Source organism: Lepidochelys olivacea, assembly GCF_965140295.1.
Source record: "Lepidochelys olivacea isolate rLepOli2 genome assembly, chromosome: 3".
Taxonomy (NCBI): domain Eukaryota; kingdom Metazoa; phylum Chordata; order Testudines; family Cheloniidae; genus Lepidochelys; species Lepidochelys olivacea.
This window is the reverse complement of record NC_140413.1, coordinates 104,693,871-104,718,720: the sequence shown is the minus strand read 5'-3', so window position 1 is coordinate 104,718,720 and position 24,850 is coordinate 104,693,871. Positions and strand designations below refer to the sequence as shown.

General features: G+C 42.5%; 1 protein-coding gene across 3 annotated transcripts in view; it reads right to left on the bottom strand.

The window, feature by feature from the left end:
- The window catches only part of PDE7B (phosphodiesterase 7B), a 275,590-nt gene that overhangs the window by 23,111 nt on the left and 227,629 nt on the right, over positions 1 to 24,850 (bottom strand). For all 3 annotated transcript variants that reach the window (XM_084622855.1, XM_084622856.1, XM_084622854.1), the window contains 5 exons: positions 11,194 to 11,345; positions 9,380 to 9,443; positions 6,721 to 6,816; positions 4,585 to 4,685; positions 2,373 to 2,504 (listed from right to left, as the gene is read on the bottom strand). In XM_084622855.1, the coding sequence (XP_084478981.1) occupies positions 2,373 to 2,504; positions 4,585 to 4,685; positions 6,721 to 6,816; positions 9,380 to 9,443; positions 11,194 to 11,345 (545 nt within the window). The remainder of the gene's footprint in view (positions 1 to 2,372; positions 2,505 to 4,584; positions 4,686 to 6,720; positions 6,817 to 9,379; positions 9,444 to 11,193; positions 11,346 to 24,850) is intronic.

The following is a 24,850-nucleotide window of genomic DNA, read 5'->3' as shown; positions in this document are numbered from 1 at the left end:
CTGGCTGTAGGAAGCTTTCATTATGTTTAGGGCCTAAAACTCATGAAACAGATTGTTACAGTTCCCATACTGGGTAGCCCATCATAATGAGATTACTAGGGGCCAAAATTATATTGTTCCTTAGACAGTCACAAAAGAAGTGGAAGAGAACGTTCTCAAAGAAGGTGGTGGCAGTCATGAGAAGGCCATTGCTGTTTCTGATGGTCAAACCTCAGAAGATTCAGTGATGTAAATAAATTCCCCAAATCTGGGTGCTTCTCTGAGCCACCCACATCTCTCAACCACAAAACCAGGCTACGAATGACATGAGATTGGGCTTCCCTTTGAGAAGGCTCCTATTTCTGGCTGGAACCCAATAGTGCAGAGGTAAATCAAAACCTAACAGGAAGTGAGGAAGACTGGACATTAAGTAGACTGTTGAAAGAAAAAAGATAATTTTCTGTTGTCAGAACTTAGGGTTTGTATGAGATGGATCTCCCCCATTTCTCTTTCCATCGATTCTAACCCTGCCTTCCACAGCTACTTGGCTCCCCTCCTCCCCCTCCAATCCAATTGCCCTGACATTTAGAGGAGACTGGACCAAAAAAATGCAGGCAGAACCTAGCTGTGGCTGCTGTTTGGGTATAACTTGTCATAAACTGATTCAGCAAGTTAAGCCAGTCACAAAGTCATAGCTATGCGGGCATCACTCTGTCCTGGCCTTGGCTCACATGGCCCTGTCTGTTCCTTTATCTCAGGGTAGAAGGACAGTTGAACTGTTACACAATCACCATCTTATCTGTAAAACCACAAGTCTGTATGCGGGTGGGGGAAGGGTGGGTGGGGAGGAAGAGAGAATCTTCCTCTCTCTAAGTACTCAAATTATTAAATCAGGACTGTGCAGTAATCATGCTCAGTATATTCAGAAAGACACATGGCCTTTAGCAACCCCTCTCCTCATTATTCTAAAATGCATAAGGTTTAAAGAATTCTATCACTAATACACCAGATTTTTTTTTTGGACAGGTCCAAGTTCACCGTCCGAGTTTTGAACGCCAGGGATCATGGTCAGTACACACATTTTTGTGTTTCTTGGACGTGAAAAGCCCCAAAGCCAGTTCCCTGACCCTAACTCTACTTATGCCTGCTGGGAGTCAGGATTTTCCAATGCCACATGCTACTGCAGCTGACTACAGGGTACACAGACTTTCTGCTTCTAAGACCTGGTCTACACTGGGCAGGGCGGGAGGGGGATCGATTTAAGTTATGCAACTTCAGCTATGCAAATAACTTAGCTGAAGTTGACGTACTTAGATCGACTTACTGTGGTGTCTCCACCATGGTGAGTCGACTGCTGCCGCCCCCCCATTGACTCTGCCTACGCCTCTCACGGCGCTGGAGTACCGGAGTCGACGGGAGAGCACTCGGGGGTCGATTTATCGCTTCTAGACTAGATGCGATAAATCGATCCCTGCTGGATCGATCGCTGCCCGCCGATCCGGCGGGCGGTGAAGACATACCCTAAAAAGTTAAGTACAGTAGCCAAAGTGGACATATAAAACACACATGTAAACATACATGGAGTTATATGTGCATGAATAATATGGATATTACATATTGTATATATGGATTATATACATAGATATATGCACATAAATAATATGGATTTACAACTTAATTAGTTTTAAGAGAGAGCTGGACAAATTTATGAGTAGGACTGTATGACAAAGTTGCCTGTGGTGTTGGTGGGCAGTGCTCAGCAGCCACAGGAGTCCCTTCTGGTTTATATCTTAGGTTCCTAAAATCTCATGCTTCAGGGCTTCACCTGGTCTTCCGCAAGGGTCAGGAAGGGATTCTCTCTCTTCCCACTCCTCCCACCCCCCACTGTATTCTGAGTTTGTTTGGTTTTGGTCTCCTTCCTCTGAAGGAATGGCCATGTCTGGAGATGGAAGGGGTGGGCCAAGGCTTTAGGTGGCACCAAGCACTCTCTCTCTCTCTCTGGTACCTGGCTGGCTGGTTCTTGCTCACATGCTCAGGGTCTAACTGATCGCCATATGTGGGGTTGGGAAGGAATTTTTAGAAGACTGTTGATTTTAAGCCACAAATCCATACAATCTTACCCCAGCCCACCCACTCAGAAATCTTCCCAGCCTTGCTGCCTTTTCAGCACTAATACTGTCCTGAACAGAAATTTGTATTTGCACCCTATTGCTCAGTTGCAGTGGTAGTTTTGCGATGCAAACAAATGTGTACTGAGGATCTATGCTGAAATTGCCAAACTTGTAACATTTGTGATTTAGCTAGACTTGAAACCACAGCCTCAACCTGAAAATGCATTGCAGCAATGCCCTGAGTCCATCTTAAACCCCCCACCCCCACAAGCACAGTCTCACCTGGTATAAGCTGGCAAGGTGGTGGTTGGTTTTGATCAAAAATTGTTGATTGACCCCTGGATGGTCTACATCGTGAGCTGCAGCAGCGAGCAGTCCAAGCATAATGTCCAGAGGGGTGAGGAAGTTGGCAAGCTGGACCACACAAAATGGACCACAACATTAGCACATACAGGCAAACAATTCTTTTAGCAAGAAAATCAAAGCAACTCCCACATCATGTAATTGTTTGGTTTTATAGTTCAATTTACAATGCTATCATCTGAGATAACTATTTATACACAGCCATCCACAGGTATGGGTCATTACACAGTTTGTATCTATCAAAACTATCAGGCTGTAATGCAGTGGTGCAAGTAAGCCAGTACAGTCAGGTACGCCGTACCATTAAGATATTTATTGCCAATATACCGTACTGGAAAGACACATTCGGTATCTGCTGAACACTGCAGGGCTCTCCTGGGAACTGCAGTGGTGAAAGGAGCAGAACATGGGGCCGCTGGACGAGCCCATGCCAGCAGCGCCTCTGCAGCGGCTGTACCACCCCCAGCCCTTCCACGCAGCTGTCTCTCCTGTCTGGGATCTGTACAGCCTCGCTGGAGGCCAGAGCTGGGGGCGGGGCTGGAGAGAGTACAGCTGTGCCGGAGGAGCTGCCGGCATGAGGCTGCCCGGTGGCCCCATGATCTTCTCCTTTCACTGCCGAGGTTCCCAGGAGAGCCCCATGGTTCAGTGGATACCGATTTCTATCTGCGGATATCCGCATCCACAGGTATACATTTGTATCCGCACACGGCTCTAGTCACGGAACATTTTTTGTGAGGGGGGGGTCGGGGTCGGGCTGGCAACTGGTGGGAGGGACACAAAGGATCAAGTGACCCTTCCCAGGCTCAAGTGCCCCCGCCGGCCCGGGTGGAGAGAGGAAGGGGCGGGGCCAGAGCTGGAAGGCCAGAACCTCTCCGCTTCCAGCTACACTGCCTGGGACACTGCCCGGTGCAGCACAGCAGCTGCCTGGGAGAGCCAGGCACCCTCCCAGGCAGCTGCTGTGCTGCACCAGGCAGCATCCGGGCGTGACTCCAGGACCTGGTTGCCAGGAAGAACAGCTGAATGCCAGGGGGAGCCGGCGCAGCGGCAGGACAGAGCCCCCCCAATAGTGTGGGATGGAGTTGGGGGCGGGGGGCGGAGGAGTCACATGGGGGGTCACGTGGGGAGGTCACGTTTCCCCCCCCCCTTTAGCTGGTGCTCCCCTTTGTGTCCCTCCCATGAGTCGATGTACTGGTAAAAGAGTTAAAATCTACTTGGTTATATGCTGACTCCTTATTATAATAGTTTTTATGTTAGTATGAGCAGTTAACAGGTTAAAAAAAACAGGGTAGCTTCTACAAAAATACTGATATTTAGTCTCAAAGATCCAGTTTAGAAACAGATAAAACTACCAGTGTAACATACTGTATAACATCAACTCTGCCATCGAGAACTACTTGAAAATGTTAGTGAAAACACTACTAGTAAAGCGCTGTATTATCAGTGTATCAGTGTACAAAGGCCAAAGTTTTCAAAGTTGTCTGCTTAATGTTAGGCATCTCAATCCAGATTCAGACACCTAAATAATAGACCTGATTTAGTTGTCTAACTTCACACACCCAAGTTTGAAAATGTTGGCCACAATCCTTTCTGAAATGCCTTTCATGTCATTTAGAAGCAGAGTGGAAGATCATTCTCGTTATGATTTGGAACAAGCTCCCAAGCCTTTCTGTTGCTGAGTGCCAGTTATTTATTACTAATATGATGATAAACGTGCTCTGATTTGAATAAGGTGCCCTGCAATGAGAAACAAATGTGCCCTGTAGATTCCAGAGGTCAGCTATCCTGTGCATTTAGAGGCAGCATGGTCTTGTGGTTAGTCTAGAGGACTGTGACTCATGAAACATAGGGCCTGATTCCACTCTCACTTATATCTGGGTAACACTCCATTGACTTCAACAGAATTGCCCTTTGTTTACACCAATTCAAGTGAGATCAGAATCAGGCAGCTGGATTCTGTTTCTGATTTTGCTACTGAGTAGCTGCGTAAGCTTGAGTCATGGTGAGTTTAAGTGGCTTAACTATTTTCCCCATCTACAAAATAGCTATTTTATCTATCTTGGTACAATGATTTGAAACTCCTATTTGACAAGCTCTGTCAGTGCAAAGTCCTATTGTTTTCATTTGTTATTACCTTGGGCTCCTTTAGATAGCAGTGCATAGCTTGAGTGACATCAGCAGCGTGGACCGCGTTGTGGTATGGGTTTTGGCTGTGATAATCTTCTTGAACCATAACTAGAAAGCAAAACAGGGAAAAGATTATCTGTCTCAACACCATGATCACTCTTGGAAACTGGGTTAAAACAAGAGTTGGGGTTATGCTCAGGGGTCTGGGGATTTTCTTCAAATGTCTACATCTTGCCTGGCTTAGCACTCTTACCAAGATGCCTTTGGAGGAAAAAAAATTGCTTGAAAGGATTTGTGAGGCCCTAGAGGATTCTGGGCTAGTTCATAAATCAAGCTTTTCTTGCCTTAGTGAAGGCTCTCATTTAGAAGTAAAATAAGGGTGGGAGCAAGGGAGGCAAAATTATACACAGTAGAGTGTAATTATTTTAGGCCGCTGTGGTATGTGAGTAATATGTCATTAAGGCAGTACCTATTTCACAGCGGAGGCGGGAGGTTGGGTCGGTCGAGGGGGGTGGGGGGAGTTGTTGATTGATTATCCATGGACAAAGGTGTGCTCATGTCCTTTAGGCAGGGCCTCAGAAATACAGTATTTTGGTAATCCAAGTGGAAATTCCTGGAATATTTTTAGTCATCTCTATCCTTGCATTTTAAAATCCCAGTCCCTCTTGTTTTAGCAATTCCAGCACTAGAAACTAACTTTCCACCTGGAAGATTGAGATCTGACTTTACAGCCTTCTCTCAGCTCCTGTTGGCACAAGAAATCACTGAGATTTGCTCCTGAAATTTGGTTGTGCCATGTGGTAGCACATTTCAACACCAGGCAATCCACTGTGCCATCTCAGGGCAAAGTGACATTGTATATGCAAAGGCTGTATTATAACATTGTCCAAATCACCCTCCTCTCTGAGGACGATGTCCTATTAAGCTGGGAGTGGGATCAGAAGCAAAATTCCAGTGGCATTGACTCATTGCTATTGAATGGCTTTCCTGGCAACTCGGGTCTCCAAAATGTATCAGGGAGATAAGGAAATCTCTAGCATGAGACTTCCCTAGCTATTAATTGCCAGAAGGATTGAATGCACATTGTACTGACTGGGACAGAGACACCTCATGTGAGGCTAAGAATTGAGTATGTATATGTGGCACAAAAGAGAATCACTCACTGGTAATTCCTTCTGGCATAGGGCCTTTGTTGTAATTATTGGTTTTGGTCTTTTATACAAGTTGCTAGAGACAATTACTGCTGTGTATATACTATTTCAGTACGGTTTTTTTATAGCTAGCACTGCATGACTATATATCAAATATACACATCTGAAGGTGTTGATGATAATTCTTTAAGCCATGTATCATTTCAGATTGAGTGATCTGAGAGGCTGCTTCTTACCCTGTACAGTCAGTGGTGGCAGTTAAATAGGTCGAGGTACTTTGGTGTTTGTGGTACCCTTCTGACTGTTGCAGAGTTTACACTTTCCAGGAGCGGCAGCTGCGCTCTCTCACTGGCAGGACACTACCTTTGAAACTCTGACAGGACACGATTAATGGACTTACTTGTCTTTTGGCTTTCTTTCTTTGGTACCCTGACAACATGGGGGCTAATATTTCTGTTGGCAGTGGCAGCAGCAGCCGCGGCTTTCATCATCAGTGCTATCCAGTGTAGACAGCTTGATATAATTTGTTAAATTTTGTAAATAGGCTCTTAGCTGCTCTATAAATCACTAAAACAACAACACTGCACTACAGTTCCATTTCCACTGAGATGTATTTGGATTGATTCTACTGTGTGTGTGTGGGGGGGGTTCTGTCTGTGTGGGCCTACGCAGTCTGTGTGTGGCTCAGTATAAGGTGGTTGATTTTTTTAAAAATCAGTAGTTCAGTTTTATCTGCGCTGATGAAAGACTGGTTTAGAGACCAATCCAAAGTCCACTGAAGTCTCACCATTGACTTCAATTGGTCTGAGACTTTATTGCTTGTATAGTAAAGTTAGTGTATTTTACAGAAATGTTAACATTTGCAAGAATATATATATAATATCGCAAATGTCAGCAATATTATAAAATATAATTGAAGCAAGACAGCGCCATGTTTGCATCCTACCTAAGCTGTAAAATGCCTTGACGATAAAGTTGAAGAAAGGACTTACCTAAAAACCTATGTAATGTAACCATGTCTAACTGGAAGTGGTGAATAAGCCCATGCACATTGAAGAGGTGGCACAGCAATGTTACCAGGCTGTTTCCTGAAAATATAGAACACTTGTTATCTTATTTTAACAGCGGATAAATAATGCAGTGACAACCATGCACAAACAAGATCTTGCTTATTTTCTAATGGTCTGAACTGATTCAATCTCGAGAGCTGATCCTTCCAATACTTATGCTACAGCTGTCAATTTTGGTTGGACGTATTCCTGGAGGTTTCATCACATGACCTAATCTTTAATTCTTGGAGACTCTAGGGCAATGCTGGAGGGTTGGCAACCCTAATTTTTGCACATAACTTTACTCCCATGCACAAAGTTACTTATTCATCACAATGTATTTGCAAGATCAGAATTTGGTCCTGTATGGACAATGTCAGTGGAATTCACCTTTGAGATATTCTCTCTTATGTGTAGTTTATATTGTACTGGAAATCACTTTCCTATTTCTGCATTATACCTGTAATGAATTCACAAAGCAATGCCCAGAAGAGACCTACTAGGAAGGAAACCTCTCAGTATGAGCACAACTGTGAACTTCACAAACAAGGGCCACTTCAGGAGTCTATGCCGATAATGAGGTTGATGGTTTTAGCACTTGAACATAGCACAATGTTCCCAGTGAACTATATCTAGGGCTTCTATTGCTCAGGGTTTATTAATTTCATTTTCCAAAATGTTAGTAACTTTTGAGTTCTATATAAATGTCCAAAAAACAGGGTTTTTCAGGGCTCTCTTTGTATATACATGTAGTACTGTTTCAAACAGCACTACATTAAAGCACACCTTTAGTGCAAACCAGCAGGGTTTACATGGACCAATTAATGCACGTTAGTGTGCTTTAGAAATCACATCCCCATATCCAGTTTACTGTTCCATGTAGACAAGCCCTTAGATACAAGCCAGGGAGCCTATATAAACACACTGCCCTGGAAAAGGAGTGAAATCAATATGATTACTTAGTAACCATTTCTGGTGTTTCTCCAGTGCTTATTTGATAAACATCAAGTTCATTTTTTTTAAATTGCAAGTGTTTTATTGTTATTTACCAGTTAAAACCTAATAATGAGAAGCCCTAATTATAGTGTCAGTTCATCTCAATTACTTAAGTACATGGCCAAAGCTAATTAGTATTAAAAGCCAAACAAATTACAGAGAAGTCAGCAGTTTACAATTAGTTGAACTTTTTTATTTCCTAAATGAATGTACAAACATATGAATAATCCATGCATCCAGTTCAGCACATTGCTGTAATTGGATCTGACAGTAACAATGCAATCTTATGCAGCGAAAATGAGTTTCAACCTAGCAAGGACTCAATCCCCCCATAAATTCACACTAACTTCAGTAAGAGTTCAGTACAGGTTATAATGGCAGAATTGAGCCCTACATTGGTATTCATCTTGGCAAGCTATTTAGGAAGAGTATGTGTAATTCTATAATAATCCATTTGCAATGTTCATGGAACTGAATGAAAATTTAAATTATACAGAAGTACAGCGATATAAGGAAAGGTTTAAAGAGAGTCTTTTCTCACTGTTTGTGATTCAGGATTGAAGGATAATGAATGTATGAAAAGGAAACAGATTTTAGTCAAAAGGACAGAAAGACATTTTCTTGAACCTTCAGCTATAGTGCTATACGATGGTAGCACGGGAAGATAATGCAGTATATTCAATGTAATTTCAGCAAGTCAGCAGAATTACATTTTTGCTTTCTTTGTCATTTACACACCTTTCCTCATAATTTCTACTGCCAGAGGGCTAATAAGTAATCCTCTGAATCAGTGAATCCCAACTTTTTTCATACTTCGGCTCTGCCTCTACTCCCAATCTACTTAGCATCTAATAGGGAAGACCCTCCCATTTAGCAGTGTGGAAGGGATAGGGTGGTCATACCTCCCCCTTCCCCACCAGGCTCTGAATCCCTCCTCTACTCTTAACTGACCTGTGCTACTTCATTGTCTAGATTTGTGTGTGGTTGTGTGTATAGAATCAAATATAGACATTAGCACACATTTTACTGGCAATTCATAATTATGGCATTACTGAATGAGAGAAGAATTAATATCCTATCCTGACAAATAATATAAATAAAACATAAGTCAGACCAAAACCATTTTATATTAATAAAAATTCATGGCTGATGGAGTCTGGCCCTGAAGTTCGTGCAGCTGATCATGGGAGGATCATCCCAGTGTAGGTGGGCTATATAGGGCCAGTGCACATTATAATGATCTGAAATGAACAACAGATTTTTTTAAAGCACTTGTGCATTTTTCACAGTGGAACGTGCCATTTAAAAAAAAACAAGTAATTACCATTTTACAATACATAAATAAAAGGTGGCCATGACAAATATGAAAAAATTAAATTTATAGATATGGGATACATTTAAATATAACACAATTATGAATGTTCTGAAAATGTTTAATGGTGTGATCTTGTAAGGAGCTGAGCACCCTACAATTCCCATTTAAATGTATGTAAATACAAGAAAAGTCTAGCAAAATAATTAAGAATTCCTAGAATAATTGTATGAGATGGATTGTAGGACAACAAATATTTGGGTTTTTTGTTGTTGTTACTTTTTTATGACTTACCATTTGTCAAACGGTCAAACAAGAAAATGTCAAAATCCCACATTCCCACTTTGGATAGCATGTGCTGAAAATGCAAACATGAAAAGCAAAATGACTTATGTCAGACTGTGAAGCTGAGGCAGGAAAAATGTGAAAAATCAAAGAAAACATTTTGCTATTTTGCACAGGTCCATTGCTGTACAACTTTTTGCAGCCTTCCTTTATTGCCCCAAATTAGCTCTGAATTTTTCAAAGTGACTCGTTTTGATGGGGCTGGACTCGCTCCTGTGGCACCTCCTGCTGGTCATCCAGGGACTTATCATTTCCAGCCTCTGCAGGCCAGTGTCCTGCTTGCTGCTGGGTTCCGAGTCCCTTCCAGACCCCAGTGCCCCTTTCAAGCTGGGGTGCTGCCCCCTAGCAGTACCCCCACAGATCTGGGTCTCCCCCCATCAGGGGACCCCCAACCTCTATCCCCACCTCACATCAGTCTTTGGCTACTGCCAGTCACCATCTAGCCCCTACTTCCTGGGGCAGACTGCAGTATAATTGCCACTCATCATCAGCAAGGAGGGTCTGGACCTGCTACTTCTGCAACCCCAGTACCCTTTTCCTAGGCCTTCATCAAGGTCTGCAGCCTGGGGGTTTCTCAGGCCAGAGCTCCCCCGCTCCGCTGATCGATACCCTGCTCAGCTCCAGCAGTCAGGCCCCTCCCTCTCAACATCTAGAGAGAGGCTCTTTCCTCCTGGCCCACAGCCCTCTTATAAAGGCCAGCTAGGGCGTGACCACAGCTGTGGCTGTTTCCCCAATCAGCAGAGGCTTGCTGCTTTCTCTAGCAGCAGCCCTCTCCCAGCCTCAGCCCTCTCTCAGGGCTGATTTCAAGCCCTTCAGGGCAGAAGCTGATGACCACCCTGCTATACTCATACAATGTGAGTTCTCCTGAGGACTTGATTCTTGCATTTTGTCTTAGTTCCTTAGAAGAGATATGCCCTCTTAAAAATTTAGCTGTACTATCCAAACAAGCAAACACAAGAATAACCTTTAATATCATGCTGTATGCAGTCTCGGAGAGGAGTCCAGCAGTACCACCCACCATGTACAGCTTTACACACTTGAGTAGGTGCATTCAGGTTTTTGAACCTGGATCAGCTGCATGACCTAATATGGCAAATTCTATGTTGTCATGCTATTCCTGCAGCACCTAACACTATCCAGATTCCCAAGTGGGGGCCACAATTTGTGACCCTTTCTTGCACTGAGCAACGCTTACTCATGTGAGTAATCTTAATGACATCAATAGGACCAATCATTTGGGTAAATGCTAATCAGTGTGAGTAAGGGTTGAAGAATCAGGTAATTGTATTTTGCATACTAGGAGTTCTCTTTTCAAGTAGCATTCTTCACTTTCTAGCCTAAACTGTCCTGTAGTGTTACTATGAACTGTTAAATAATTGTTGCAGAGGTGGCTGCATTCCCTTGGTGGATGAAATTAATCCTATGTATAGTTTTATATCCGCTTACATTTGTAACTCACTTAGGGATCCTTCAGGCATACAAATATATGTTCATCACTTAACAATTCCAGATTGTAATTTGGGCTGGCTAAGTTTGAACTTTGGCATCCGGTCTAAACATTTCCTTGTCACTCTGATGCTCATTCCTTAATGCTATGAGCATAAAACCCATGGGAAAGTGTAGTACATTTGTTGGGGGGTGAAATTAGAGTGGGTAATTTTAGCCAGTTCATCCACCCATTTGTTTTTCAGAAAAGCAAGTTATAAAATGATGTTCTTCAACAAGATATTTTCAAGGATTGGGGATTTGGAGATGTCTCTTACCCTTGCTTGTCCAAGGTAGTCTTCATCCAGTAAGTACAGAGAGGCTTGTGGTACAATTCCACGCAACAGCCTGGATGCATGGAAATATCTCTGAAAGCTTAACAGTCTTTTCACCTTTTTCTTGGTGCCAATTTCCCCTGAGTGTGTTGTATCTGTGGAAAGTAATTAGTACAAAAACCATCATGCTGGAGCTCAAGGACAACTTTCCCTACTGTTTAAAAAAAAAAACATTGAAAATTTCATAATTTTGTAAGTCTTCTCTGAAACTCGCAAGAAACCACAATACTCTTAATGCTGCATTCTTTGCTGTTCAGATTCAGGAATAAAATCTGTCTCTTAGGAGTGTGTGTGCACAAGTTATACTTTAGCTTTAGAAGTCACGGTGTATAGGTGTATTACAGAGATGAATTATGGTGCAATGGTTAAGCTACTAGCTTAGAAGACCTGAGTTCAAGGCCCTGCTCTATCATAGGCTTCCTGTATGACCTTGAGCAAGTCACTTAGTCTCTCTGTGCCTCAGTTCCCTACCCCATAGAGGTGTTGCGAGAATAAGCACATTAAAGAATAGGAGTACTGTTCAGATACAACAATAATGGGGCTCACATAAATACCCCATGTGAATAGTAATGTGTCCTACTGGCAAAACTTGTGTAAGGATTAAGAGAAATACTTAAATTTGACTTTCACTGCTCTTTTGGAAGGTGAATAAGTCCAAACTAAGTACATATGAGAGGGATTTGCTGTGCTGAAGTTGAAATAATCCTCAGTAAGGATCTTCTGAGGTTTCAACTTTCTGAATGATGCCTTATGGTGTTTAATGGAGAGGCTAACATGCACTTGTTTTACCAGTTTAGGTCAGACGGGATTTAGACTGTAAGCTCTTCAGGGCAGGGACTGACTTTTTGTTCTGTGTTTGTACAGCGCTTAGCACAGCAGTCCATGGTCCATGACTGGGGCTCCTAGGTGTGATGATAATGCAAATACACAACAAATACATAAATATAGCAACAAGCTCTTTTGAAGTAAGGACTTTTTTTCCACCTGCTGATATACTTCACTGATGTACAACAAGTGACAGGTCCAGGAGTCACTTTGGGATTCCTGTTTGCTAGTAAAAGGCTGTACACATCCAGGAGATAAAATAGTTGGTTATTCCAGTTCTAAGTATTCTTTGCTCATATTACTTAACAGTTATATTGGGACAATATTATTATACACTGAAAGACCCACAAAAAGCTTTTTTAGGTCCAGGGTTATTTGACGTAGAATTGTCATCTTTGGGTAGGTTAAATCTTTTCATTATATGAGTTGCATTGTCCTGGAATAATTGTACCAGCACTGTTAGTGCCATGTTCTTTAGATAGATGGATAGTTCCAAAACAGATAAGGCACGCAATCAACAAAAACCTGACCAACTTTTTTGATGCTGCAAGGTAAACTTCAGGAAATCAGACAAAATGAAACTCCCAGCTTTTGTTAATCATTCATGCTTCTATATCCCTTTGGATTACAATGAAAATATACTTTGCATTCTGAATTTGGAAATGTGACAATCAGACCCTCTGGTCTACTCGATCTCTTTCCGAACAGAACTGAAGCCAGTATGTGTTGAACTCAGAAGTTAAAAGATCTAGATATTAAGTTTCTAAATGAACTTTTCTGGCTGTAGCATGTTTGTAGTTCTCTTTCCCCCACATTTGTTGGGAAACCTTGTGCACCCAATTTGGGATCTAATGTTGGATCAATCTAATACTGACTGACACTGTTTTCTTCAATGAGAGAGACAAAGTGGGTGAGATAATATCTTTTATTGGACCAGCTTCTATTGGTGAAAGAGCCAGGCTTTTGAACTAAAGAAGAGCTCTGTGGAGTTCAAGAGCATGTCTTTTTCATCAACAGAAATTGGTCCAGTAAAAGATATTAACTCATCCACCTTGTCTCTCTCAGATCCTGCGACCAACACAGCTGCAACAACACTGTCCTCTTTAATGACATCTTCCTTGGATTTTATGTAATGTTGTGTGTGGTTTTAAAAAAAATTAAATTCTTCTCTTTCCCATGTGGGTAGTGAATGAGTGTGTATAGTGCTCTTAGATGGTAAACAGTAAGTGAACCAGAGCCATTAGACTCTATGCCATCCCCATGGTAAGATGAGTTGCCCTGGAGTGTCCATTGTGAATCATCATCAGAATTCAGTTCTCATGGTCTGGAACAAGATTGCATGCTCTTCATTATATGCACCCGGAAATTGGCGCTTATAAAAGTTCAGCACGGCTTCTTAATGAGTTTCCAAGTTGTGATGTTTATTTTTTTGTGTGCAGCCTCTGCAATACAATCTGCTGGAGATCACTGTGATAATAAATTATCAGAAAACGCAAAACTTCACTAGCAGCCTAAACCCACCTAAGGATACATTTTCAGTGCACAAAATCTAGTGCATGACCCATTTTGAAAAAAAAACAAACGGTAAAATTGGCTGCCTACTCTGTCATATTGTTTGGTGTTTCCCCATACCCAATCCCTGTGCAGTGATGCTAAGAAGTTAAATTTAGAATAAAAAAAAAAAAACAGAACTGATGCCAGGGAACATTTAAAAGGGAACATACTTTATTCAAGTTGTACAGTAGTCATATGCTCTCTTTAGTGAATACCAGAATGATTTTGCTTCCCTAGAATTTCCTATATGGATGAATTTGACAAGGAAAATGAAATTGTTTTCATAAGGAAGAGACTTAGTTTGGCATTTATTTTACCCTAGTATTGTTAGGAGTAACAGCTAAGTTTACTATTAGAGAAATTAAAGTTGTTTAATTTGTGTATTTAACAGCACTTCATGTGTAGTCAGTTTCAATGTTCCCTCTGTAGTCACTGTAAGTTGAGAGGCCAAAGGAAAATATAGGGCAGTGGTTAGAGGCAGGTGGGGGTAAGCATGTTTTTTTTTTTAAAGATGGGGTTTACAGGGGATTGGCTGAAAATGGAGAGTTCTTTTTAGGGCATGCCTATCATTATTTGAGATGAGCAATTCCACTGTACATCACTGAATTTGTTATGTAGAGAAGATTTTAGAAAACATGCATGTGGTGAGGGCATCTCTTGCCATTTTGTGCTATCTGTGCTGAGCATTGGTTCTTCTGTGAAATTTGACCTTTTCATGCTTATGAATATTAAAAATATGTATCTAAAACACTTTCCTGGCACTTTTTAGAGAGGTCTTTATAATATTCTAAAATTAGTATCTAAAGTCTGTATTGGCACTGCGAAGAAACAGACACATTTCACAGGTTTGTGTTGGCTTAAATGTCAGGAATGGAGTTAAAAATTTACATTTTGGGAGTTTTCTGGGTGGAGTTTCCTCCTCATGTGATCCAATAGCCACCAAACCTCAGGGCTACTGAAGGGCACAAAATGAGCAAACAAAGATAATATATATTTTGCTGAGGACATTGAGTATGAGTTACAGAATCCCTAAGTCACACCATTCCATTGCACAGGAGATTGTTCTAGTAGAGAGAAGCAGATATGGAGAGTGTGTGTGTCTAGCTGCATCACAGCAGCAACGGATTTGATTTGAGGGAGTACATTATTCCTTGGATTGGCAGTAGAAACTGAGGCTGTGTCTACAACATAGGTAATTATAGCACACAAAAAACACTAGACTGGAGCAGTGTGAATCATGAAATGTTTTCTTAATACCCAGGACAATTTCATTCAAATTCACTGTCACTTGTGAGCCATATTATGGCATGTGTAGAACATTCATGGCTTTCAATAGGAGTTTCAAGAAAACACTGGGGGCAGTTTGCATCCCTTAGACAGCGCTTGCCTTTCTGCTCCAGAACTATATTCTATCACAGTGAATTTTGGGAAAATTTATCCACAATAACCCATGAATCCCATCTGAAGGTATTTGCATTCTAATAAGGGGGAATCTGTAATATTCGTAATGTGTGCTAGGAGCTGAATTTTCAAAAGTGGGTTCTTAACATGAAGTCCAAGACCTACATTTGGATGCTCGCATATAGGCATGAGCTGAGTATCCAAGATTTGAACATTCTTGTAAAGGGCTTACATTTTGGGCTCCTTGCTTTATCTGTAATGTCAGTGGCATTTTCTCTTTCTCCCCTCTTCACTTCTAAGCCAAAAAGAAATCTAATGAAACTGAGGGACAAAATGATGCTTAAATAACACAACGAGCTTGATTTTAAAACAGCAAAAGTGAAGGAGTTTAGATTTAAGGCAAAAATTCTGTCTTCAACTCACCAATAGTGCAAATAACTATGACCTGTCTTATGTGCCCCAATAACCAGACTGAGTTAAGGATGATGGTTTTACATTAGTTAATGAAGGTTATACGGAATATACATTTTTTTGTTTTCATTTGGGTGCAAGGTCTTGGAATAGATCACAGGAGGATTTTGAAACACAATGGGCTATTGATACCTGCTTGTACTTAGAATAAAATGAGTTATGATACACAGAGAACTCAGTTCATAAGGTATCTACGCAGGTTTCTTTTCTCTGCAACCATAGGACTATGGGCATTTGTCTGTAGAATGAGCAGCTGATTTGAAAAAAAGAAAAATATTGACATTATGTGGCTGCAAAGGGACATGTAGGAGAGGATTTGACAAGTATGTGCAGGTTTGAAATGAAACTGAAATATGGGCAGGAATGTCTTTTTATACTTATAAAACATCACCTGGGACTTTGTTATGCTCTTGATTTAATAATTCTAGCACCTTATGGATATTTTTATGCTTATCCACAAAAGCAGCACATGTATGACTCTAAGGGGTGCACATCCACACTGTATTGAAGTTTTGCCCGGCACATTAGGTGAGGAATCCTTTTGCTGCAGATGGAGCACAATTATTGTGTAAACACACACATTCACTCCCTGTGAAGCTGCAACATTTACCCTGGTTCTTCAGCTCCAAAAACACAGGCTACTTATGCTAAAGGAGATTTCCGTTAGCTGACAGTGCTAGTAGGTCCTTTATCCATTCTGTTTGGCAGCTGTTAGAGGGCAACATCATACATAAATACAGTACATACAAAGCCAATACCTGACTGTAGGATACTGGTTGACACTTGAATACTGCATGTGCCCCTCAGGAGGTTAATAAGCCATGAGGAACTGCTTGTATCCTTCTCTCTCAAAACAAAGTGCCACTGGCAACACAGAGGAGAAGGGAGTAACACGCATCAGCTCTCCCCGTACGTGGCCTATCACTCCCTCCGAAAACTGTTATCTCAATTAAATGAGATTTCCTGAATTGGGAGCTCCTTACCTACCATCTTTCTCTGTTTTGCAGTGCTGAGGTAGCATATGGGCGTGTGCACTAAGTGTATAAAGGCAATATGGAGGTGGTATTAACAAAGGGAAGAGGCAGTGCAAGTTAACACCAAAAAATGATTGTGTAAATCAATATTACACAAAGACAATTTAACCTCCACACCAGACATTGACTTTTCTACAGTCTTAGTACCATTTTTTTAAATGAACAGATTTTGTTTATGCATTCAAACCACCTCTGAGTTTTCTTTGGTGATATCTTCTTTCTGGCTTGCACAGCACTTGAGTGTATAATGAGGAGAGATTATTTGCCTCCTTTCCTGGAGGGAAAGTGGGTTTGTTAATTTTCAAATAACTAATTGACTCAGAAACAATGTTCTACTCATTTTCCTCAAGGATGCTCTAGGAAAGTGCCTAACATCTATAAATCAGGTCTACTAAACACACCTTTGACTCATATACAGCTTTTATCCCTGGTTTCTTGCAGCATGCCCTTGGCCATGTTATGCTTATCCTCTGTTATGCAAATCAGGGCCTGCAAAAGCAGGGAAAGAGGAGTTGTTGGTGGAGTAGAGAAAATGGTTGCAGGAGGCATTTCTGGAGGCATGGCAGGAGGGAGAGAGGTGATAGCTGGTGAACTAAGGAGACACTTTATCCCTATAGATTCTGGAGGTAACATCCTGCAGTGGTGGCCCCTGTGACAACTGATTGAAGTGCATTTGAGTGTGGACTCCAGGTGCGTTTAATTGGCTAAGGGGGAACAATCAGTATTTACTCCAGTTAATTTCTCCAGCATCGATAAAGCCTCTGTCAATTCATACCAAACTTTTAGCTTAGATTTACATCACCCTTACTACAGTCTTGTCTTTGTTTAGTGTACTGTGCCAAAATTCTCACCTTCCAAAGTTCTCCCATAGTATAAACAGGAGCATACGTGGAAGTGCTAACAGTAGATAAATTGCTGTGTATTCTTATTACCTGTGTCCAAGGGTGCAGCATGGATTTTTCACACTACTTAAAAGACACCTGTAGTTTTTTAAGGATAAGTGAACAGGCTCAGTTAAAATAAGATGTAATCCAAAACTTGATTTTAAACCTATTGCAAGCTTTTGAGAAAGTGTTCATTTTCTCTCTGCATTGTCTGTCTTTTTCTTGTACCTCTGCACTTCCTGGTTCAAGATCAGAGTAGAATTATCAAAGTTCTGAAGAAAGGCTGCTCTCCTGGAATTTCTGGCGTGACAGAAATCAGGAAGCTTCAGAAAACATTTTAAGACAACTTGTTACTTGCAAAGTTTCCACTCCAGCTTGGCAGACCTCAGAACATTCAGACAAACATCCCAATTGGACCTCTGACCCTTTTAAGGTCTGTCTGTTGCTATTTTGGAAAACACATAATTGAGGTTTGGTTTAAAAATAATCAGATTGATTTTCATTCTAAATATGGTTGAAACCTTGCCCTGGTGCTGATAACAATGTTACCAGTTTGATCAGAGTGATATTTTATAAGTTAAGAAAATTGCTGATATTACCTGCCATGAATATACTATGATCATAAAAATTAAATATTAGACAGGAGAACACTACACACTGCAGCAGAACACATTAAATAAGTGCTGTATTGGTATCTTGTAGATTTCAATATCTTTGGAAATCCACATGAGACTTTCCTGCCTTTTGCATTTAATTCAGAATCCAGAGCTACCAGTAATAAACTCTTTGCTTTCAACTATATACTATACCAAAACATTTCTCATTAACAATTATAAAAGTCTTTGGGGGGAGAACATCCCCAGATCCTTTTTGAAATGCTTGACATGTTAACTATGTACAGGCGCCCTCCAACTTACGGAATCATTCCGTTCCGGAAAGCCTTGCGTAACTTGAATTCTGAGTAAGTCGGAAATGTATACCTGTATATTACGCAAAAATTTCAAAAATCCTATTTCTGGCTTATGGAACTTTTTCTGTAAGTGCGAATTTGCGTAAGTTGGGTCTTGCGTAACCCTGGGAGCATCTGTACTGTCTTTCTGGAGATTCTCTAAAACAGTGGTATAGCATAATAGTCTTTGGGGCAGAGACTCTCATTTGTGACATCTTTTGTAGTCTGCCTAGCAAAATGGGGCCACCTGGTTGTGACTATGTCAATATGTTAAATAACATTCAAAATATTATATTACCATAGTTGAGTTACAACTGATGAAATAATTACCAGCAAATAATTTAGTCAGTGCATTTGGCCCCCTCTTTGGATTGTTGAATGTTCATGCACAGGTCACATTGTCCTGAAACTCACTTGTTGAGTAAATTTGAACCAATTTTTTTGTTTTTTCTCTCTGGATTGATTGTGAACAGATCACTGTCTGGGGTGGGCAAATACGGCCTGCGGGCCATTTTAAGCTGGCCCTCAAGCTCCTGCTGGTGAGTGGGGTCTAGGGCTTGCCAGTGCTTCAGCCAGGGAGCAGGGTTGGGGGCCGCTCCACACAGCTCCTGGAAGCCACAACATGGCCCCGCTCCAGCTCCTACCTGCTCCAATGGCCCAGCTCCTATGGCGCCCTCTGGCGCACCAATGGGAGCTGCGGGGGCAGTGCCTGTGGATGGGGCAGCATGCAGAACCGCCTGGCTGCGCCTCTGTGTAGGAGCCGGAGAAGGGACATGCTGCTGCTTCCGGGAGTCACTTGAGGTAAACACTGCCCAGAGCCTGCAGCGCTGAGCCTCTCCCCACACCCCAACCCCCTGCCCGAGCCCTGATCCCCCTCCCACCTTCTGAACCCCTCGATCCCAGCCTGGAGCACCCTCCTGCACCCCAAACCCCTCATCTCCAGCCCCACCCCAGAGCCCACACCCCCAGCCAGAGCCCTCACCACCCCCTGAACCCCACTCCTCCACCCCAGCTTGGAGCTCCCTCCTGCACCCATAACTCCTCATTTCTGGCCCCACCGTGGAGCCTGCACCCCCAAACAGAGCCCTCACCCCTTCCCACACCCCAACCCCAATTTTGTGAGCATTGATGGCCCGCCATACAATTTCTATTCCCAGATGTTTGCCCACCCCTGGTCTATGCTCAAAGTTTGAGGGGTGCTTATTAGTTGTGATTGGCCATGTAAGTCACATCCGTTTTTTCTGTTCTTTGATTGGATGAGCATAACTCCTACAATCTAGAGGAGGACATGAAGAAATCATCAGGGCTCTGAACCTGTCAGAGAGAGGTAGATGATGAGCAGATCTGCTGAATTTTAGAAAATCTGAAATATTTTCCTTTTTGGGCCATACAGGACACGATGCCCTTGATATCAGTCTTTGAAAAATTAGGGTACTGCACCTTTATTGGCTGGATGCAGAGTTTAACTTATATTTTTTTAATTATAGCACACAAAGCAACTGCTTGTGAACATAGGGTACTACCTGCAAAGGAGATGCTCATCTCCTTGTCTGGCTAATTTAATTGCTACTGTGCCAATGTTTTTGTGACAGGTTTTGGAATGCTGTCCCCTTATTGTGCCAAGTGGTGTCTCCTCCCAGATACATCATCTCATGTTAGGTGACAGTGGCTTGAAACAGCTCAACTTCCAACTCATCATGTTCCCATGCAATCCTTGACACTCCTGAAAAACACTAACTATACTGGACTTCCCCCAAAATATATTTTCTCTGGGATATCTGAAATGGGATCACAGAACTGAAGAATAGCAATGGAGGTTTTAAAAGAATCCAAAGTCCTGCAGAAGAGTGGGTTGCAAATACATGTTGAAGGAAAGAAATGTATGAAGTCACAGAAATCCAAGAGGGAGTAGATTAAATCCAAATTTAAGGCAAAACTAGGTTTGTTTCTCTTCATGCTTTTCAGCCGTCATGGGGAACTTGACTTGGCTAGTTATTAAAGCCCTCTTCAGGCAAACAGTAGGTGTGAGGTCTTTGATTCAGTTGCCTGTATGTTATTTGGAGAGGGTGTTATGCGTGCTGTAACATGCATTTTCAACCAGTGTTGTATTTTTTTCATATGAAATCTTCACTTCACTGCTTCAGTCTTGTCTGTAGGATAGGATACTCAGGATCTTTATTTTAAAGCTGCAAGTTAATATGATCTACAGCTGATTGCAACTTGTGTGACAGGAAATGGTTTTCCCCTTCCCCCTTTGAGGAAAAATCCACATACCCTGTAATAACAGCTAACACAGCTTTCATTTATCATGTTAATGATCCCTTCTCCCGGTTCTTTAAGTAATTAGGAAAGTGTCCTCAATGTTATCATCAAAACACCCTTTCCCTTCTTTATCAAGTAACAGAAGGTCAGGTGACAAAACAAACAATTCCTCATTTGGAAACTCCTGTATTAAAAGGACACTATCGGGTGACATAAACCCAGGATTTATGTTAAAAAAAAAATTACAACTCTATATAGTGGTATAAACATTTGCATGGATTTTTTTTAAAATTGCAGCAAAAACAGTCCGTGTTTAGTTTTAAACATTCCCCTGCAATGTTCATAAAACAAATTGCAGCTTTTTACTAGTGCATGAAAATATATAAACGCTCTCTGGCTTTCATTTTCTAAGCTTAAGGAAGTGCAAAAACTAAACAAACAGCATAAATGACAGTAAGCGGAATTTACTTTTCAATCCACATCCACCTTGTCATTAATAATGTAGGGAAGAACATTTTTTTAATAGGATTGTTCTTAAAACTTGTCTGTTCCTTTAAAGAGAGTGGAGAGAGAAACACACAGATATTCTGTGCTTAGAGTGGAGCTTTAGTAGAAAACAGAACTGTCCGTGCTGAGACAACATTACAGAATCCTAATTCCCCTTTCATGAATAGGAGGCTCAAAGCAAGTCCATAGATGAATTTTAGGTTTTGGGGTTATTCTTGCTATCCACAGCAGGGAGGGGCCAAACCAATTTGGAAGCTAAGTGTCATTTCCAGTTGGAGGTATCTCTGTGCTGGGGCATAAGGTAAGTATTTTGTAGTGATATGGTGAAACTCAAAAGTTTGGCTCTTTTGTTTTAATAAGCATTCAGAGTGTTGGATGCTTATCTGAACCTCTTTAATCTGGGTAGTCCAATAAGTCCTTGAAACTTCTTCACAAGACTTTTAGCACTTCCTAGTTTCATCTGGGACAGAAATACCATGAGACTGGCCTCTCTTATGGAATTTCAGCACTTCCATTTCTTGTCCCAGCCAAAGGCAACAAAATAAAAAGTTAACCAAACTTTTTTAAACCTCAAAAATTTTGGGTTCAGATCACGTAGATCTGAACGTAGAGGTTTGGGTGAAGATTGTGATTCGATTTTATTTTTTCTGGAGATGGGCCCTAACCAAAAGCCTTGGAATTGTTCAAAATCCAAACCTGGGGCTGTATCTGAATTTTGCAAATTCTTTTTATTGTGGGACAAACTAAAATTACAGATTCAAACATCTCCAAATGTTGGGTGTTTGAGATCTAGATCCAGAGTTTGTCCATAGGAGTCCATATCTTATTTTACCAAACCTGATACTTTGCATTTCTAGATCACCTTTCATATAAGAATCTAAAAGTACTTTGGAAATATTCATTAAGCCTTAAATATTGACTGCAAGGTAGGTAAAGTAAACCTCGTCAAATGCCTCAAAGGCATCATTTTACATAGAGGCAAACTGAGCTACAGAAAGAAAAAGAGTCTTTGTGGCACCTTAGGGTATGTCTACACTACGAAATCAGGTCGAATTTATAGAAGTCGGTTTTTTAGAAATCGGTTTTATATATTCGAGTGTGTGTGTCCCCATGGAAAATGCTCTAAGTGCATTAAGTGCATTAACTCGGCGGAGTGCTTCCACAGTACCGAGGCTAGCGTCAACTTCCAGAGTGTTGCACTGTGGGTAGCTATCCCAGAGTTCCCACAGTCTCCGCTGCCCACTGGAATTCTGGGTTGAGATCCCAGTGCCTGATGGGGCTAAAACATTGTCGCGGGTGGTTCTGGGTACATATCGTCAGGCCCCCGTTCCCTTCCTCCCTCTGTGAAAGCAAGGGCAGACAATCGTTTCGTGCCTTTTTTCCTGAATTACCTGTGCAGACGCCATACCACGGCAAGCATGGAGCCCGCTCAGGTAACCGTCACCCTATGTCTCCTGGGTGCTGGCAGACGTGGTACTGCATTGCTACACAGTGGCAGCAACCCATTGCCTTGTGGCAGCAGACGGTACAGTACGACTGGTAGCCGTCCTTGTCATGTCCGAGGTGCTCCTGGCCACGTCGGCCAGGAGTGCCTGGGCAGACATGGGCGCAGGGACTAAATTTGGAGTGACTCGACCAGGTCATTCTCTTTAGTCCTGCAGTCAGTCCTATTGAACCGTCTTATGGTGAGCAGGCAGGTGATACGGATTGCTAGCAGTCCTATTGCATCATCTTCTGCTGGGCAGCCATGAGATGTGGATGGCATGCAGTCCTTCTGCACCGTCTGCTGCCAGCCAAAGATGTAAAAGATAGATGGAGTGGATCAAAACAAGAAATAGACCAGATTTGTTTTGTACTCATTTGCTTCTCCCCCCTCCCCTGTCTAGGGGACTCATTCCTCTAGGTCACGCTGCAGTCACTCTCAGAGAAGGTGCAGCAAGGTAAATCTAGCCATGTATCAATCAGAGGCCAGACTAACCTCATTGTTCCAATAAGAACAATAACTTAGGTGCACTATTTCTTATTGGAACCCTCCGTGAAGTCCTGCCTGAAATACTCCTTGACGTAAAGCCACCCCCTTTGTTGATTTTAGCTCCCTGAAGCCAACCCGGTAAGCCATGTCGTCGGTCGCCCCTCCCTCCGTCAGAGCAATGGCAGACAATCGTTCCGCGCCTTTTTTCTGTGTGGACGCCATACCAAGGCAAGCATGGAGGCCGCTCAGCTCACTTTGGCAATTAGGAGTACATTAAACACCACACGCATTATCCAGCAGTATATGCAGCACCAGAACCTGGCAAAGCGATACCGGGCGAGGAGGCGACGTCAGCGCGGTCACGTGAGTGATCAGGACATGGACACTGATTTCTCTGAAAGCATGGGCCCTGCCAATGCATGCATCATGGTGCTAATGGGGCAGGTTCATGCTGTGGTACGCCGATTCTGGGCTCGGGAAACAAGCACAGACTGGTGGGACCGCATAGTGTTGCAGGTCTGGGACGATTCCCAGTGGCTGCGAAACTTTCGCATGCATAAGGGCACTTTCATGGAACTTTGTGACTTGCTTTCCCCTGCCCTGAAGCGCATGAATACCAACATGAGAGCAGCCCTCACAGTTGAGAAGCGAGTGGTGATAGCCCTGTGGAAGCTTGCAACGCCAGACAGCGACCGGTCAGTTGGGAATCAATTTGGAGTGGGCAAATCTACTGTGGGGGCTTCTGTGATGCAAGTAGCCAATGCAATCAAAGATCTGCTGATATCAAGGGTAGTGACCCTGGGAAATGTGCAGGTCATAGTGGATAGCTTTGCTGCAATGGGATTCCCTAACTGTGGTGGGGCTATAGACGGAACCCATATCCCTATCTTGGCACCGGAGCACCAAGCCGGCGAGTACATAAACCGCAAGGGGTACTTTTCAATAGTGCTGCAAGCTCTGGTGGATCACAAGGGACGTTTCAGCAACATCAACGTGGGATGGCCGGGAAAGGTACATGACGCTCGCATCTTCAGGAACTCTGGTCTGTTTCAAAAGCTGCAGGAAGGGACTTTATTCCCAGACCAGAAAATAACTGTTGGGGATGTTGAAATGCCTATATGTATCCTTGGGGACCCAGCCTACCCCTTAATGCCATGGCTCATGAAGCCGTACACAGGCAGCCTGGACAGTAGTCAGGAGCTGTTCAACTACAGGCTGAGCAAGTGCAGAATGGTGGTAGAATGTGCATTTGGATGTTTAAAGGTGCGCTGGCGCAGTTTACTGACTCACTTAGACCTCAGCGAAACCAATATTCGCACCGTTATTACTGCTTGCTGTGTGCTCCACAATATCTGTCAGAGTAAGGGGGAGACGTTTATGGCAGGGTGGGAGGTTGAGACAAATCGCCTGGCTGCTGGTTACGCGCAGCCAGACACCAGGGCAGTTAGAAGAGCACAGGAGGGCGCGGTACGCATCAGAGAAGCTTCGAAAACTAGTTTCATGACTGGCCAGGCTACGGTGTGAAAGTTCTCTTTGTTTCTCCTTGATGAAACCCCCCACCCCTTGGTTCACTCTACTTCCCTGTAAGCTAACCACCCTTCCCTCATCCCTTTAATCATTGCTTGCAGAGGCAAAAAAGTCATTGTTGCTTCACATTCATGTATTCTTTATTCATTCATCACACAAATAGGGGGATGAATAACAAGATAGCCCAGGAGGGGTGGTGGAGGAGGGAAGGAAA